The sequence below is a fragment of the Theobroma cacao genome, chromosome 1 (genome assembly GCF_053813885.1).
Source record: "Theobroma cacao isolate CCN51 chromosome 1, ASM5381388v1, whole genome shotgun sequence".
In the NCBI taxonomy this organism is placed as follows: Eukaryota; Viridiplantae; Streptophyta; class Magnoliopsida; order Malvales; family Malvaceae; genus Theobroma; species Theobroma cacao.
In genome coordinates this window covers 42,345,120-42,360,417 of record NC_142639.1, presented here as the reverse complement: position 1 = coordinate 42,360,417, position 15,298 = coordinate 42,345,120, and the positions used below count along the sequence as shown (strand labels likewise).

Below are 15,298 nucleotides of genomic sequence, written 5' to 3'. Positions count from 1 at the left end.
GTGGATATGTGCATGGAATAATCTTCCTGCCTAATGTTCGAAGAGATTTAGTTTTTCTTTTTGTTGTCGTTCTTCTCAGGAGAGCTGATATCTCTGTAATTGGCATTTGAAACTGCTTTTTTTTGCATTGCTGAGTGCAGACTCGTTGTGCCTTGATATCTAAAGAAAGCAATGCATCGAGGTTTTCATGATTGTACACAAAGGCAAATGACCTGTGAAGGTGAATTTAGCCATTGAATTGAATTCAAGTTATTTCTCCATTTCCTATTCCTTTAAAAATGAAAAAGAAGAAGCTGATAGTGGATATTCTATAATATCTGCTTGTTAAACAATAGTAGTATATTATGTACAGTACCAGACATGGCAGAATCCAAATTGCAATTAAAAAAGAAAGGAGAAAGTGATCAACATCAGTATCCCATTTCAACTTTGAGATGAAACCAGATCTCCGATCCATCCTAAAAAGGCAAAAAATTTAAAACCCAGAAAGCTGAAAGTGTCTACCATGGTTGTCTGGGCATGGACATCCAAGCAACGTAGGCACAAACAATCTTTTGAGACATATACACATAAACAGCAAATGACAAACTCATTAACATCACATCTTTCCAGTCACCCTTCTGTTGTGGGCTCATATTTTCCTTCAATCCTCTGCCAAACTTCTGCACACCAGTGAAAACTAGTGCAAACAACTGCCTCTTCTCATCCTTTCCTTTCTTTGCTTTTGTTGTCGATCTCTCTATTGGTTCATTGTTTTGACAAGATAAAACAATGAGAATTCTGGGACAATTCCTGGTCCTGCTCCTACTTTTCAGTTCTTGGGCTGAACTGTTCTTGTAGTAGAAAGAGTGATGCACAGAGAGAGCTGCCGATTCCATTGATGTGAACAGAAAAAACTATGAATGCAGAAGAAGTATACAAGATTGGTTTTGATCATGGGTGCCTTTGAGAAAGCAGAAGAAGTTGTGCTCGACCAAACTTTTGAGAAAAGATAAGCTGTCAGTGTTGATGTAATAATGCAAGAAAATATCTTCCATGAGAAAGGAAATGTTTACCTAAGAAAAACGGATAAGACTCTGTTTGGTTGAGCGGGACAAGCAACCGAAGGTTTTCATTTCAGCTTTCAGGTTAAGCTTAGGCTGATTTTGGGCTTCTGGCCCTTTTGTAAGTGTCTTGGTCCCTTCCATGAAGAACTTTTCCTTTTTTTTTTTTCTTTTAAGATTTAATGTTTATCAATGTTTTGCTCATATTACAATATTTTTTATTTTTATTTAATAAATTATTAATAAAAAAATTAAATAATTAAAATTTATATTTGTTAAGAATTATTTTCACTTTTGTTCGTTTTGTAATCTGTATTTATTAATTTTTATCATCGATTTTTCTTAAATTGATAAAATTCAAAAAATTCAAATTCTTATTTTAAATAAAATAATAAATTATTCAATTAAAGAAACCAAGAAAAAGAAAAATAAAAAATGAGATCATTGCATTGACTTCAAGTGTCAAAGTGTTTAGAGGGCAATGAGCTGAGATTTCTTCTTAATCTCCTGGCCCAAGTCTTTTGACCGTGGGTCTCACCTGTACCATCACAACTTACACGTGCACTTCTGTTTTAATATCTCATCTAACTTCGTGAGGGGGCCACTTGGATCTGACGGCTGTTAGCCATCCTTTAATAAGAGTCAACAAGTAAATTTAATGACGTCAAAAGTTTCAGCATGAGTCAAACCGATTTCTCTTTCCTACGTGGAACAGCAAATTGATCAAAGAAGTAAATGGAAGAGAAACTCGCCATGATTCTCGAGCACGTGTCCAGATTAGTCAAAAGTCTGACACGTGTCTGTAAACTCGGCGAGTATCAGCTTTTGTGTACACCAACAAGTGCCAGAACTTTGGAAGACAAAAGCTGCAGACTGTGCAGACTCAGCTGCGATTAATGGCCAATAGGTAAATCTTATTTAAAAAAGATTTCAGGTAACTCCCATAGAAAGTAGTCAGTGACAGCACTGGAACCAATCATAACGAGCCACCTGTAGCATTGAGGATAAAATAGTCCTCTTACATTTTTTGGTCAAAAGACATTAAGGTTGATTGTTAAAGGGGATGGTTTTCTTTTGAATATTTTAAGGCACTAATACATCTACAAATTCTATTAAAACATTGTATTGAGGTTTGCTTTCAAAAGAATATCTTAAATTAATATAATAATAACAATCACTATGGTAACATTAAGATTAACATAAATGATTATATTAAATGAATAATATTTTTATACCAAAAAGAAACTATGGTTTAAAAATAGCATTTTAACATACCATTTTCAGTAGAAAAGATTTCTCCAATAATTACTATTCATTACTGACAGATTTTTAATAAAATATTTTTTAAAAATATTTTTGATGATTTTTTATGATATATTTAATTAATAAAATTTATCAAATCAAATAAGTGGACACCAACATTTTTGAAGAAAAATTCTATAAATAATGAGTTCTTACCAACCTTTACTAGTAATGGACCACTAATAATACTAGTTAAATGTCCTAAATCACTTATTAAGATTTTACCTATCTTTTTCTCTTTCTATGAAGAGTATGGTTTACCTTCCAAAAGCAACACCTTAACAATTCTCCTAATGCAACTATTAGCATTCCTTACTCAAAATTTGATAAAAGGCTAACCTATATGGTTTGGAGACTTTAAAAAATAATAATAAACTGGTCCACATTAGAAGGAAAAAAGAGAAAATTTTATTTTATTGGCATTGAAAATGTTGTGAAAAATAGTGAGATGGAGAGGAGTGATTGGGCTGTTGAAAAGAAGTTTGACTACTCTTGCCTGCAGAAGATCCAAACCCAAGTTAAAAAAACATAGGGCAGGCAAGCACCACTTGCACTTTGCGTATCCAAACTCTCCCCCTCTCCAGTAGTTAAACTGCGTTGACTGTGATAAAACTCCTCTCTTCAAAAAAAAATTTACGTTCCCATTCTGCCCCCACCTAAATCCAAAATTTCCACCTTCTTATCTTCTCTCTTTACCTTGTACATACTGGGGGTGCATCTGTAAATTCATTTTCATATTTGGACACAAAGTTGAAATTCCTCTGATGCTGATGCAGCTGCTGCTGCTTTTTTCTCTTTACAAAATTTAGAAGCTTCTCTCTCTATCTATCCAGAAACTCAAAAATTAGGGCTTCTTTGAAAACCTTTGCTCCTTGCTTTTTGGTTCATTCCGTAAATTTGAATTGAATTTTGGGCAAATTTTGACGCATTTTGAGGCTTCATTTTCATTTTCTTTCCTTTTGTTGGCTTAAGAGTTTCTTTCCGGAACTGGAACGAAGGCTTCGAGCGAATATTGGGAGCTTCTCTGCTGTAGATGTAAAGTCGACATGAGTTTTGGGCAAATCTCCAGGTATTCGGGGTCGAAGGCTCGAAGCTTTCTTTGTTATTAATTAGTTTGTCTTTCCAAAAAAACGTAGCTTTTTTTGGGCACAAAATTAGGGTTTCAATCCTCTGTATCTCATATTGCTGTTATTAGTTTTTTATTTCTTTCAGGAAAAGATTAGTGCTTTGATATACCAAAAAATGAAGCGATTGAGATCGAGCGACGATCTCGACTCTTATGAAAAAAATGCAAGTAAAGAATCGAATCAGAATCAGAATCGATCATCGTCTCATCGAAGCAGCAGTAGCAGCGGTTTCTATTATAAACCATCCACAGCCTCCGAAAGCAACGCCCGCACCAAAAGCAATTTGATCTCATCTTCTTTGTCACGGTATGATCGAGACCGATCCGTGGCTGATGAGGATAGCGGCAGGGAGAAGGAAAGGGAGAGGCTGGTCCGGAAGCGATTAGAGCACGATTTTGAGAGCTTTGATAGGCGAAAAGTAGGGTTTGATCGGTACAGAGAGAGTGGTAGTAATAGTAGCAGCCAACATAGGTCGGAGAGCTTCTGCGGGCCTCGCAGGGATTTTCCAAAGGGATTCCGATCAGAAAGGGATCGCACTCGGCGTGAAAGTGGGAGCGGGAGCTCGTGGCGCAGGTTCGGAATTGATGAGAATAGAGGGAGTAAGGTGCAACTGAGGGAGGTTAGGGATGTGAAGTCACCAACGTGGTCGAGGGATTCTTTGGGGCCAGGGAGGTTGGTTGGGGAAACAAGGGAGAGAGAGGATTTGAGGAGGAGGAGCTCCAAGTCTAAGTCTAAGTCAAGGTCGCCAACATTGTCAAGGGATTCAGGTAGTGAGCAGTCTAAGAGTGTTGGTGGCGGTGGTGGTGGAGAACCTAAGAAGAGTGAGGAAACACCGGTTGAGAGTGAGACTAGTAGTGAAATGGAGGAAGGTGAGTTTGATCCTGAGCCTCAAGCTGAGACTGAGCCTGAATTGGCTACTGAAGGTGGGGTCGAAAAAGAGGGGAAAGAGTGTAGTCATAGAGAAGTGGAGAATGAGCCAGGTGAGATGAATTCAACTGTGGAGGTTGTAGAGGAGGCCAATAAGGAGATGGGGAATGAAAAGAAAGATGAAGGGAAGGAAGATGATGAGTTGCAGGATTGTGGAAAGAGTATGAATGGTGGAAGTAGTGGTAGTGGGGATAAGATGGATGATGTGGGTGGTGATGAAGTTCGAAAGGAGGAAGGTGTGAAGGTTGGTGGTGAATGTGAGGAAAATAGTAGTAAAGATGCAGTTGTGCAGAAGTCATCCTGTTTGGAAGAGAACTCTAAGGAGGATAAAGGGATCGATCTTGAGGTGCAGGTTGAGGAATGTGAGGCAGCAGAGTCTAATAAGGAAGTTGCAGTGGAAAATGGTGATCACAACGTGAATATGGATGTGGTAGAGATAGGTTTGAGTCAGAATGTCAAGGATAAAGGGAAAGGTGTTGCTGTTGAATCCACAAATGTTACTGATTCTGCAGAAAATAGTGTATGGATTGAAAGGGAATCGAAAAATGTGGAAGTTGATATGGAAGGGCCTAGTACCAGGGGTTTTGAGTTGTTCTCTTGCTCTCCTGTTAGGAGAGTGGAAAAGGCAGAGCAATCAGGTCTTGATAAGCCAAAAGATGAGAAACTGGCATTGGAGTCACTTGATCTTTCTCTTAGTTTACCAAATGTGCTGTTGCCTATTGGTGCTCGAGATACAGATGCAGTTCCTGGCTCCCCTAGCCATGGTAGGAGTGTACAGTCCTTGACCAATACATTTCGTACCAACTCTGATGGGTTTACTGCATCCATGTCTTTTTCCGGTTCTCAGTCATTTTACCATAATCCAAGTTGTTCTTTGACTCAGAATTCCATGGATAACTATGAACAATCTGTTCACAGTCGCCCCATATTTCAGGGAGTTGATCAAGTTTCTCAAGGAGCATGGCAGTCTCAGAATGAGTCAAGGCATAAAGATGTTCCCATGTTTCAGAGAATTTTGATGAATGGAAATGTCTCTTTCAGTCAATCTCAAGCATTACAGGGCATTGCAAATAGTCCAGCTGTCCAAGCACAAAATATTCACTCTTTAGAAGGAAGCTCAAAGATGCCCAATGGACTTGAGAGGCAGTTAAGTTTTCATAAACAGAATGATGTCAGGTCTCCTTCACAGAGTGTTGGATCTCATGAAATCGGTTCAAATTATAGCTTTGAGAAGAAGCGAGCCATGAGGGAGAAGCATGGTTTATATAGGAGCAGTAGCCAGAAAGAGCAAGAACAACTTCTGATAGGTGGAGCCGATTTTGTTGAGACAGTAATAAGCAAGATGGTTTCTGAGCCTATCTATGTCATGGCTAGGAAGTTTCATGAAATGACTGGACAATCAATAGCATGTCTAAAAGAGAGCATTCGTGAGATTATGTTAAATGCAGAAAAGCATGGACAACTTCGTGCATCTCAGGAAGCCCTACGAAGCCGGTCTGATTTAACACTGGAAACACTGCTAAAATCGCATCGGGCTCAATTGGAGATCTTGGTTGCGTTGAAAACTGGTCTGCCTGAGTATTTTCAGGTGGACAACAGCATTTCATCTTCTGATTTGGCTGAGATCTTTCTGAACTTAAGATGCAGAAATCTTATGTGTCGGAGTTCTGTGCCTGTGGATGAATGTGATTGCAAGGTTTGCTCAAAGAAGAATGGTTTTTGCAGTGCTTGTATGTGTCTTGTGTGTTCAAAGTTTGACATGGCATCTAATACTTGTAGTTGGGTTGGTTGTGATGTGTGTCTTCACTGGTGCCATGCGGATTGTGGATTAAGGGAATCTTATATTAGGAATGGACATGGTGCAGCTGAGATGCAGTTTCATTGTGTTGCCTGTGATCATCCTTCTGAGATGTTTGGCTTTGTAAAGGAGGTTTTTCAGAATTTTGCAAAGGAATGGACGCTTGAAACTTTTTCCAAAGAACTTGAATATGTCAAGAGGGTCTTCTCTGGCAGCAAAGATGTGAGAGGGAAACGGCTGCATGAAATTGCAAATCAAATGATTGTTAGATTGGCCAAAAAGTCTGACCTTTTTGAGGTTTATAGTCAGATGATGGGTTTCCTGACTGGTAAGTGATTTTTCCCCCCAATGAGGAATTATGTTATTTCTTCTTAGGATAATTATTAACTTGGTTAAAAAGCTAATTAAGTTAAAAATGTTACCATTAATTTTCAAATTAGTTATGTGTTTGCTCTTTCGCCCTCATATACAATGCTTACTAGGTGTAGTTTTGTTCCCTTTAGAATTTGTATAAAGTTTTCCTGAACGTATGGGATTGATTTGAATTTTTTCATTGCATATATAGTTTTGCTATATGCTATTCCAGATTTTAGTGGTTTATGGAAAGCTTAACCCTCATTCTTGTAAGAACTTGTTTCTACAAAATTGTGCTTTATATTGTGTATGATATGCACAGTTGAGAACCTCTTACCTAATGACACCATTTTGCATTCCCATTTGCTTTGTATTGTGTATGGTGCGGGGGAGACATATGAAATCTCCATTTGATGTGTTATTTTTTGTTCTTTTGCAATGGCCCAACAAAATCATGGTGGTTCCAATTAACTGATCAGTTATTAATATTATTTTTTAACTGTATTCATGGTATATTTTATTTGTTATGATCTTTTGTTTTGTTTGTGTAAATGGCACATTCTGACTGTCAACTAATAAATTTAATGGAAGGAAATTATAATATATTGCACCTTAACAAGTGCCCTTGAGCACTCATTAGCAACATCCATCTAGAAAAGATATGAACCATATTGTTGTAGTCGTAAATCGCTCTGATTACTGCACTGGATTACTGCACTGGAATTCAACTATTACGATATTAAACGCCATTTGAACAATCCACTCAAATCTTCTGTTCTGATTGCAGACAGTGATTCTTCCAAGCCTAGTAACACTACTGTTTTGTCCGGAAAGGAACAAGGTAAAGGAATCAATGGGATAGCTGGGCCTAGTCAGGATGCTACATGGCTCAAATCTGTTTATTCAGATAAAGCTCCTCAACTGGAAAGTTCATCTAGCCTACTTCCTAGTTTCCATGTTGAACGAACTGAGCGGCCTGACAAACACCGCTTGGAGTCAGAGTTGCAGAGGAGTGCACAAAAGCAATCATTTTTGCCTGAGCTGGAGAGCTTCGTAAGAATCAAACAGGAAGAGGCCAAAATGTACCAAACACGTGCTGATGATGCAAGAAGAGAAGCTGAAGGCCTGAAACGAATTGCAATGGCGAAGAATGAAAAGATTGAAGAAGAGTATATGAGTAGAATCACAAAGTTACGCTTGGTTGAGGCGGAAGAAATGCGGAAACAAAAGTTTGACGAATTCCAAGCTCTAGACAGAGCTTATAGGGAATACAATGGTATGAAGACAAGAATGGAAGCCGATATTAAAGATCTTTTGTTGAAAATGGAAGCCACAAGACGAAACCTTGCCATGTGATGCTAATTGACGCGTTCTTCACTTTTGTGTAGAACTGTTGTCTCAGGTTTATTTCATCGTAGTGCAGAAATTTGTTGTTCTATAATGTGTATACATTATATGATTCAAGGCTTCTGTAGTTTTTTTGTTATTATTAATCAGTAGGTGTCTTGCAATCTAGATTCTGTACCTCCTCCCATGCTAACCAGAATATGTACAGGGATGCAACTCTCTTCATGTCTTAAACATCCATTTCACCGATGCTATCTGTGAGATAGGTTTATAGATCATGGTTTTTCCTGCCTGAAGGTACATTGGTTGAATATCATCTTAGCCTGCCTGTGTTGCTTGGAGGATAAGCGGAGCAAAGCCATAGGTCTTTATGAGTATTGTAAATCCCAAAGCACCCATGATTCCTTCTAATGGCATGATGAACCGATTTCTTGAGTCGTTAGCTCTGCAGTCTTTTTAAGTTTCCTAGTAATATGATTGTACCAGATGTTAGGGTCGGTTTGTTTGGACATAAAATACTTCTCAAAAAATATTTTCGAAACTTATACTTGTTTTGATGATGGAAAATAAAAAATTTATTTTAAATATAAAATATTTTACGAATTAATAAAAAATAATCATTACTTGTGAAAAATGTCTTGCATCTCAATAAACGTAAGATGTTTTTGAAAAAACAAAACTCTTATACTAAATCTACAAGTATGGATTTGATGAATATTAATATTAATTTTTATTATATTAAAAAAATAAAATTATATTTATAGTTATTTTAAAATTTTTTAATTTAAAAATATTAATATTTAAATTATTTAATACTGTTAAAATTAAAAATATTTTCTAATGAAATCATTTAATGTAATTAAATTTTTTATTTATAAATTGAATAAATCTTACTAATAATTATAATAAAAAATATTTTAATGATTATCATTTGACGAATGTATATATAAGTATAAGTTTTACCTGTTTTGCACAATTAATAAATATTGATATTTTTAAAATGTTATGGTAAAAAAATGATAAAATAATTTTTTTAAACTAAGAGTTTAATTTAATTATAAACTAGCATTGTATTGTATAAGAGATCATATGAATGATTATTTTGCACTAATCATTAAATAAACTTATCAAATACGAGCTTGCTTAACTGGTATTTATAAACACTCGCTAACCTAAAGTAAGATAATTTATCCAAGAAAAGCGTTAGGTTCTGTACAAAGCAAAGGCAATAAAGGAGATAATTGGTCCACACATCCATCTAATGTTGGTTCTGAAGTAGTGTTAGAAGCGTGAATAGCACTTAAAAGAACATTTTAAAATCAACTCGAGTTTCGAAAATTTTTTGTGTAATTAGAAGAGAAAGACTTCAAACTTATTAAAGTTAAAAGACATTAAGTAAAGATAGATAGAAAAGTCGACAAAATACAAATGTTTATAATAGTTTGATCTCTTTGACATACATCCACTCTTTTGATCTTTCAATTGAAAATTTTTAACCCGATTTCACTAAACTAGTGAAATTAACAGTTTCCATCAGACTTTTACAAAAAAAGCTTCTAATCCAAACTCTAAACCCTTACAACTATCATTAGAATGCCTTGCACATTCTAATCAATCAAGAGATAAGAAGAAGATTGGCTACAATTGATCACCAAACTGATCTAAGATGTACAAACTCAAGCTCAAATAAATTTACAAAGAATTGTAATGGAATACACTTGCAAAGAGAATGCTTTTGCTCTTTTAGGCTCTTTTTAGATTGCTTATCTTCTTTATTTTGACCATTGGATATGCTTTTTATACTTGAAAAATCAGTTTTAACCGTTGAAAACAAAAACTGACTGTTAGAAATAGTTTTAGCCTTGTTCTAGCCGTTATTTTATTTTGTAGTACTTAAAATCAAAAGGGCAAGCAATGTTTTATTAATCGGTTAAAGACAGCCATTAACCAATTAGGCTTTCTTTGACTTACCATGTTTGACAGTTCTTTTCATTGTGTTAATCAGTTAAAGAAACTCTAACTAATTAAAAACATTCTATTTTAAAACATCTTCATGCACTGTTTTTAACTAACCTTCACTTAATTGATTAATACTCTTCTTAACTGATTAAAACTTCTCTTGTTTCATTCTTAACTGATTAAAATATGCTTCAACTGATTAAGAGCTCTTCAAATTTGAATCTTTTCGTTTGGTTCCCTTTAACGATCACTATCATTTGAATTTGAATTTTGACGCTTTTAGGTACTTCAAATTTGAGCTTTAACCGATTAACCTTATAGCTTAATCGATTAACAAGCTTTTGTGTTTCACTTTTAGCACCTTCTTATCAGTTAAGCTCGAAGCTAACTGATTGAAGCTTTTATGTCTTGTTTTTATGTAGCACCTAGCTTTACTTTAACTGATTAATCAGTTAATAATGTTCTATTTTAACAAAGTCCTTTCTTCTTTCCCTCTTTAACCGATTAACCCATTTTTTAAGTGAGCAAATTTTTTGATTTATCTTTAATCATCAAATTTAAAAAGAAATAAACTTTGTTCTACACTTTGAATTAAAGTTAGACAACAAAGAATGTTTTGTTATTATTAAAAATATTAAATTTATTTGTGAAATATTTTACATTGAAAAACTTTTTACTTAACAAGTTATTTTTCAATTAGCAGCAGAACGCTTAGATTAGGACGAATTTCCATGCCAAAATTCTGGAACCTAAACCTCCTTTTAGGTGAAAGTAAGACCAATTTAGTCGATGAAAAACAGACGAGGGTACCAACCGAAGGTGTCAAACAACATCAAATACTTCTTGTTTTTCCTTTCTTTACTGTCGGCCTAATGTGAAAGTAAATTCTTGTGCTTCAAGCCTAAAAAGAGGCTTGACCCAGGTCAGCTCTGGTAGCTGAATGCTGTGGGTCACAAGTTACAAGGCCATGGTACTTTGCCATGCAAACCTGGAAAATATTAGTCAAGGTTATTTTTAATTATGGGTGTTTTATGAAGCTTGATGATGCAGGGCTAAATTTTAGAAAAGTACATGGAAGGGTTCTATTTTACAAATAGGAAACAAAAAGTCAATACCCCTCCGACTTTACATGACCAACTATCCGGGAAGAAAGGTCCACCATCAAAAAGCGAAGGATACAGAGAGAGGGAGGGGGAGGCAACAGGGAGACAGAGGTTTCCAAGGAGAGGAAGGGGAAGATAGCAGAAAGTCATCACAGTTCACCTTCATCAATTACCTCTTAACGAATCGCTGTTTTCAACTTGCTTGATCTTGTCATTCTTCATACAAAAATGGAGGCAACGGAACAATTAATGTGTCGACCAGTGGACGCATTTAACCCCTTGATCACAACAAGCTTTCAGGTTTCCTGCATTCTCGTTATTTCTCATATCTTTCACCTTCTCTTGAAACCCATTGGACAACCAGGACCTGTTGCGCAACTTCTTGTAAGCCTTTCAAAATCTTTCTTGGAAAAATCTAAAAAGAATTCTTAAAAAAGGCAGCTACGCATATTTATACATGTTGTTGAAATGTCTTGTGTTGTATCAGGCTGGTGTTGTTGTAGGTCCCTCGTTTTTGTCCCGTATAGACAGAGTTGAAGAATTCTTCATTCAGGCTTCTTCTGCAAAGTACTACCAGTTTTTCTCATTCATTTGTCGAATGCTTTTTATGTTCTCGATTGGGTTGGAAGCAGATATGCCTTATTTAAAGCGCAACTTTCGCGTTGTAAGTATCATTGCAGGAGGGGGTTCCATCCTGGCCTGCATCTTTGGTGGACCTCTCTTCTGGTTGCTCACCAAGGTATTCAGAGTCACTACCGAGCGATTTTCGTTTTACCTGCTTATCCTGACAGTCTTAGCAAATTCAGCCTCTCCTATCGTGTTTCGGTTGGTTGCAGAAACCAAGTCTGACACTGCTGATTTAGGACGATTAGCAATTTATTCTTCCTTGGTCAATGAAATGTCTTGTGTGGTAGTCGTTTGTACGCTCAAAGCATTCACCTCCTTCTCTAAATTTGGAGGTGCAATCCTCATTGCTCTTTTCACTCTGGTACTAATCATTGTGAACAAGTATCTGTCATACTTTTTCAACAGAAGGAACAGGAATAACAGATTCGTTACAAACAGCGAAGTTTTCGTTATTATCTTTCTTCTTGCATGTCTCTCTTTGTTTGTGGAATGGATTGGCTACACAGCTATAACCTGTTGTTTCCTGGTTGGCCTGATGTTCCCTAGAGAGGGCAAAACAGCTCGGACATTGTTGCACAAACTCACTTACGCTGTAAATACCTTCATTCTTCCGGTGTACTTTGGCTACACAGGGTTCCAATTTGATCTAAGCGCTCTTAATAACAAATTGGTTATTGCTCTCACTGTCCTCATGATCCTGGTGGGCGCTGGAACTAGAATTGCCGGCACTTTTGCTGCGTGTCATTACCTAAAGATCCCATGGAATGAGGCTCTGATCCTTGCTTTCTTACTCAACTTGAAAGGCAACTACGACCTTATACTCATTAGCACACCCCCGCAACCCAAAGTAAGTTATCTTCTGATGTATGCATTTGCATATTTACACGTCTATTATGCATAAAGGTGGGAACAATAAGGTTGTTAGTCATATCACTGCAGGCTGGTATCTGCGGCTATGTTTTACCCTACAGTAAAGTTTAATCTAGAAATGATTCTAGGAATTCAAGTTGCAATTGAGTCTTTGTTATACACGAGTAGACAGCTTGCTGCTGACAAGAGGAAGAAAGTTTTATGCTCGCAAATTGGTCATTAAGCGCAGCTATATTTACTTTTGTCAATGCTGATTTTATGTCATTAATTGTTGCAGATGGTCTGGGCTACAGATATTCACAATTTTCTTTTGACAGTAGTAGTCCTTGACACATTGATCATAGGGCCAGGAGTTGCCATTTTATTAAACAGAGAAGAGTCTTGTGCTCAGTACCCTACCACACTCGAAATACTTAATCCAGAGAGTGAGCTCCGAATGTTGGCTTGTGTATATGTCCCACGCCATGTTTCAGGGCATGTTAGCCTCATCTCAGCATTAGGTGGCAGCCCAAATGCACCCATCAAGCCATACCTGGTGCATCTGGTGGAGCTTCCAAAGAAAAGAAAAAGCAAATTGATGTACCATCAACTGGAAGATGGTGATCAATTCAGCGATGAGGAAGAGTACGGTGGAAATGATGTGCTAGAGATCAATGATGCTGTTGACTCCTTCACAGTAGAGACCAAAATTTTGACCCACCAAAGTAAACTTGTATCCTCCTTTCTAACCATAAACGAAGACCTGTGCAATGGTGCCGAGGACTTGCGTGTGTCTATTATATTCCTCCCGTTTCACAAGCACCAAAGGATCGATGGAATAATGGAGAACAGCATGGAGGAAATAAGGACTATAAACCAGAAGGTAATTCGCCATGCCCCATGTTCAGTAGGTATCTTTGTTGACCGAGGACAAACTGGGTTCCAACAACCGCATGGCTCTCCATCTATGCAAAACATAGTAACATTGTTCTTTGGTGGCCCTGATGATCGTGAGGCTTTAGCATGTAGCAAAAGAATTTCGATGCACAATCAAGTTAGTTTGACTGTCATCCGCTTCATACCAACATCGAGCAGACACAGTTCATGGATTAACGATGCATCCCACAAGGATGAGGAGGTCATCATGGCAATATCAAACGTGGGGACAGAGAACGAGATAGACAATGCCTTTGTGGAAACCTTTTATAACAGGTACACATATATACCACCCATCAAAAACTCATAGATTTAACTTTTTTTGTACACCCTTTTCTTTCTGCAATTGGCTATGACACAAATAGTTTTTTGACTAGGTATGTGGCACAGGGTAAAGCTGGTTTCGTTGAGAAGTATGTGAGCGATGGGGTGGAGACGGTAGCTGCCCTAAGAGAAATTGCGGACATGTATTCATTGTTCATAGTTGGGAAGGGAGGGAGAGGGAATAGCCCCTTGACAACTGGTATGAGCGATTGGGAGGAGTGTCCAGAGCTTGGGTTGGTTGGGGATCTCTTGGCTTCTTCAGAAATGAACATTGGTGGTTCCATCTTGGTGATCCAACGGCATCGGCACTCAGAGCCAGAGAGAGGCGGAGGCCTCCTCGATGACTAATTACTGGTAATCTAGGAAATATACATACATGTAAAGTTATTTCTAGGTTAGCTGCCCTGCCAAAGGTTTCTGGTTTAATTAGCTTAAATGCAGATTGTACAAGTGTTAGATATGTTGCAAAAAAAAAAAAAAGTTCAATTCCTCCAGAAAAGATTCTTAAAGTCACTGCTGAAGATATCAGAATGATCAAAACTTTTTGTTTTCTTATAAATGGGCCTGCCGGCTGCCTGCAGGTAGTAGGCGACTACATTAATCATTCTGGGAAGCAATTAGTAGAAAGATTAAGCTGGAGCTAGACTGTTTTCTTGGTAACTGAAAATGAACATGCACTGCACATATCACTCACTACTACCAAGTTTTTTGCCTAAAAATTTCTGTGACAGAAACAAGGGAACATTTAAAGATCCAACTGAACAAGCACCAAAACTCCTTTGTAGAAATTCTGGTGAGCAACCACAAGGCCACACTCATGATAATTCAGATATTCAATCTCAAAATTGTGAACAAATAGGCAATCAGACTGTTTTCTTTTGTGTTTTCTCGCACTATTCACATGTGCATTTAAACACCATTTCATGTATTGGGCTTGGAATAAAACAAGCCTGAGAAAAGAATGCTCAACCCAAAATCATAAGAAGATTGTTTTGATGAGTTTCCTTATCAAAAGAAAGTTGACAAACTACATGTTCATATTGACCATAATAAATACCTCAAGGTATGTACTGTTTTCTTCCTCAAACCACCATTGAACATTTCCAGTTACTATTACTCAATTAGTTAGCTGGGATTGAATTTTTTGAAAGGAGAAGGGGGAGACCCACGAAGTTTCACTTGTGGACCTGGAGGGAGGAAAAGATGGAACCACAAGTCAAAGTTTTGGGCCCATAAAATCCTATTTCTTCTTTTAGATGTCACTATCACCTGGGCCCTGTTTGCACATGCAGATGCACCTCAACATCCTCCTCATTCCTGTAAACTGTCTGTAATCAATTTGTTTGAATTCATTCCCCATTACTAGTATTTGGAAGAGTCAAATAAAAACCTCAACACTTTTAATTCATCCCATAAATTTGAAATCTATGGCAATCAAAATTATCAAGGAAAGGATTGATGGATTGCCCTGTGTATGCTTGTTATTTTTTTTCTGGAAGCAAGAGAGTCTAATCATCAAGATTTACTTTTGAGAAAGCAATCCATCAATCATAATAGATTCTTTATTATTATAAACGGCTTATCTGCGTAAGAGTTGTCTGC

At 37.0% G+C, this 15,298-nt stretch overlaps 3 protein-coding genes across 4 annotated transcripts; 2 read left to right on the top strand and 1 right to left on the bottom strand.

Annotated features, from left to right (window-relative positions):
- Positions 1 to 401: 401 nt before the first annotated feature.
- LOC18614606 (RNA/RNP complex-1-interacting phosphatase) lies at positions 402 to 1,034 on the bottom strand. The gene has a single exon (XM_088808338.1). It carries the CDS (start codon positions 876 to 878, stop codon positions 501 to 503), a length of 378 nt encoding a protein of 125 aa, XP_088664464.1. The 5' UTR covers positions 879 to 1,034; the 3' UTR covers positions 402 to 500.
- Positions 1,035 to 3,112: 2,078 nt separating this feature from the next.
- On the top strand, positions 3,113 to 8,209 carry TTA2 (fibronectin type III domain protein (DUF1423)). Of its 2 annotated transcripts, none has more exons than XM_007052433.3 (3): positions 3,113 to 3,414; positions 3,558 to 6,525; positions 7,339 to 8,209. In XM_007052433.3, exons 2-3 carry the CDS (start codon positions 3,588 to 3,590, stop codon positions 7,905 to 7,907), a joined length of 3,507 nt encoding a protein of 1,168 aa, XP_007052495.3. In that variant the 5' UTR covers positions 3,113 to 3,414; positions 3,558 to 3,587; the 3' UTR covers positions 7,908 to 8,209. The 2 variants fall into 2 exon arrangements, with proteins under 2 accessions (XP_007052495.3, XP_007052496.3); XM_007052434.3 differs by having other exon boundaries at positions 3,541 to 6,525.
- A 2,964-nt stretch (positions 8,210 to 11,173) lies between these two features.
- Positions 11,174 to 14,209, top strand: LOC18614604 (cation/H(+) antiporter 2-like). Its single transcript, XM_007052432.3, has 4 exons — positions 11,174 to 11,344; positions 11,448 to 12,434; positions 12,735 to 13,648; positions 13,750 to 14,209. The coding sequence occupies exons 1-4, from the start codon at positions 11,189 to 11,191 to the stop codon at positions 14,042 to 14,044; spliced, it is 2,352 nt and encodes a 783-aa protein (XP_007052494.3). The 5' UTR covers positions 11,174 to 11,188; the 3' UTR covers positions 14,045 to 14,209.
- Positions 14,210 to 15,298: the final 1,089 nt, after the last annotated feature.

What these genes read in the sequence shown, in the direction of transcription:
- LOC18614604 (XM_007052432.3), top strand. Translation starts at nt 11,189, where the DNA reads ATGGAGGCAACGGAACAATTAATGTGTCGACCAGTGGACGCATTTAAC. An exon ending in GCACACCCCCGCAACCCAAA is followed by an intron (nt 12,435 to 12,734) that starts GTAAGTTATCTT and finishes TAATTGTTGCAG; the next exon opens with ATGGTCTGGGCTACAGATAT. An exon ending in GTGGAAACCTTTTATAACAG is followed by an intron (nt 13,649 to 13,749) that starts GTACACATATAT and finishes TTTTTTGACTAG; the next exon opens with GTATGTGGCACAGGGTAAAG.
- TTA2 (XM_007052433.3), top strand. Translation starts at nt 3,588, where the DNA reads ATGAAGCGATTGAGATCGAGCGACGATCTCGACTCTTATGAAAAAAAT. An exon ending in GATGATGGGTTTCCTGACTG is followed by an intron (nt 6,526 to 7,338) that starts GTAAGTGATTTT and finishes TTCTGATTGCAG; the next exon opens with ACAGTGATTCTTCCAAGCCT.
- LOC18614606 (XM_088808338.1), bottom strand. Translation starts at nt 878, where the DNA reads ATGGAATCGGCAGCTCTCTCTGTGCATCACTCTTTCTACTACAAGAAC.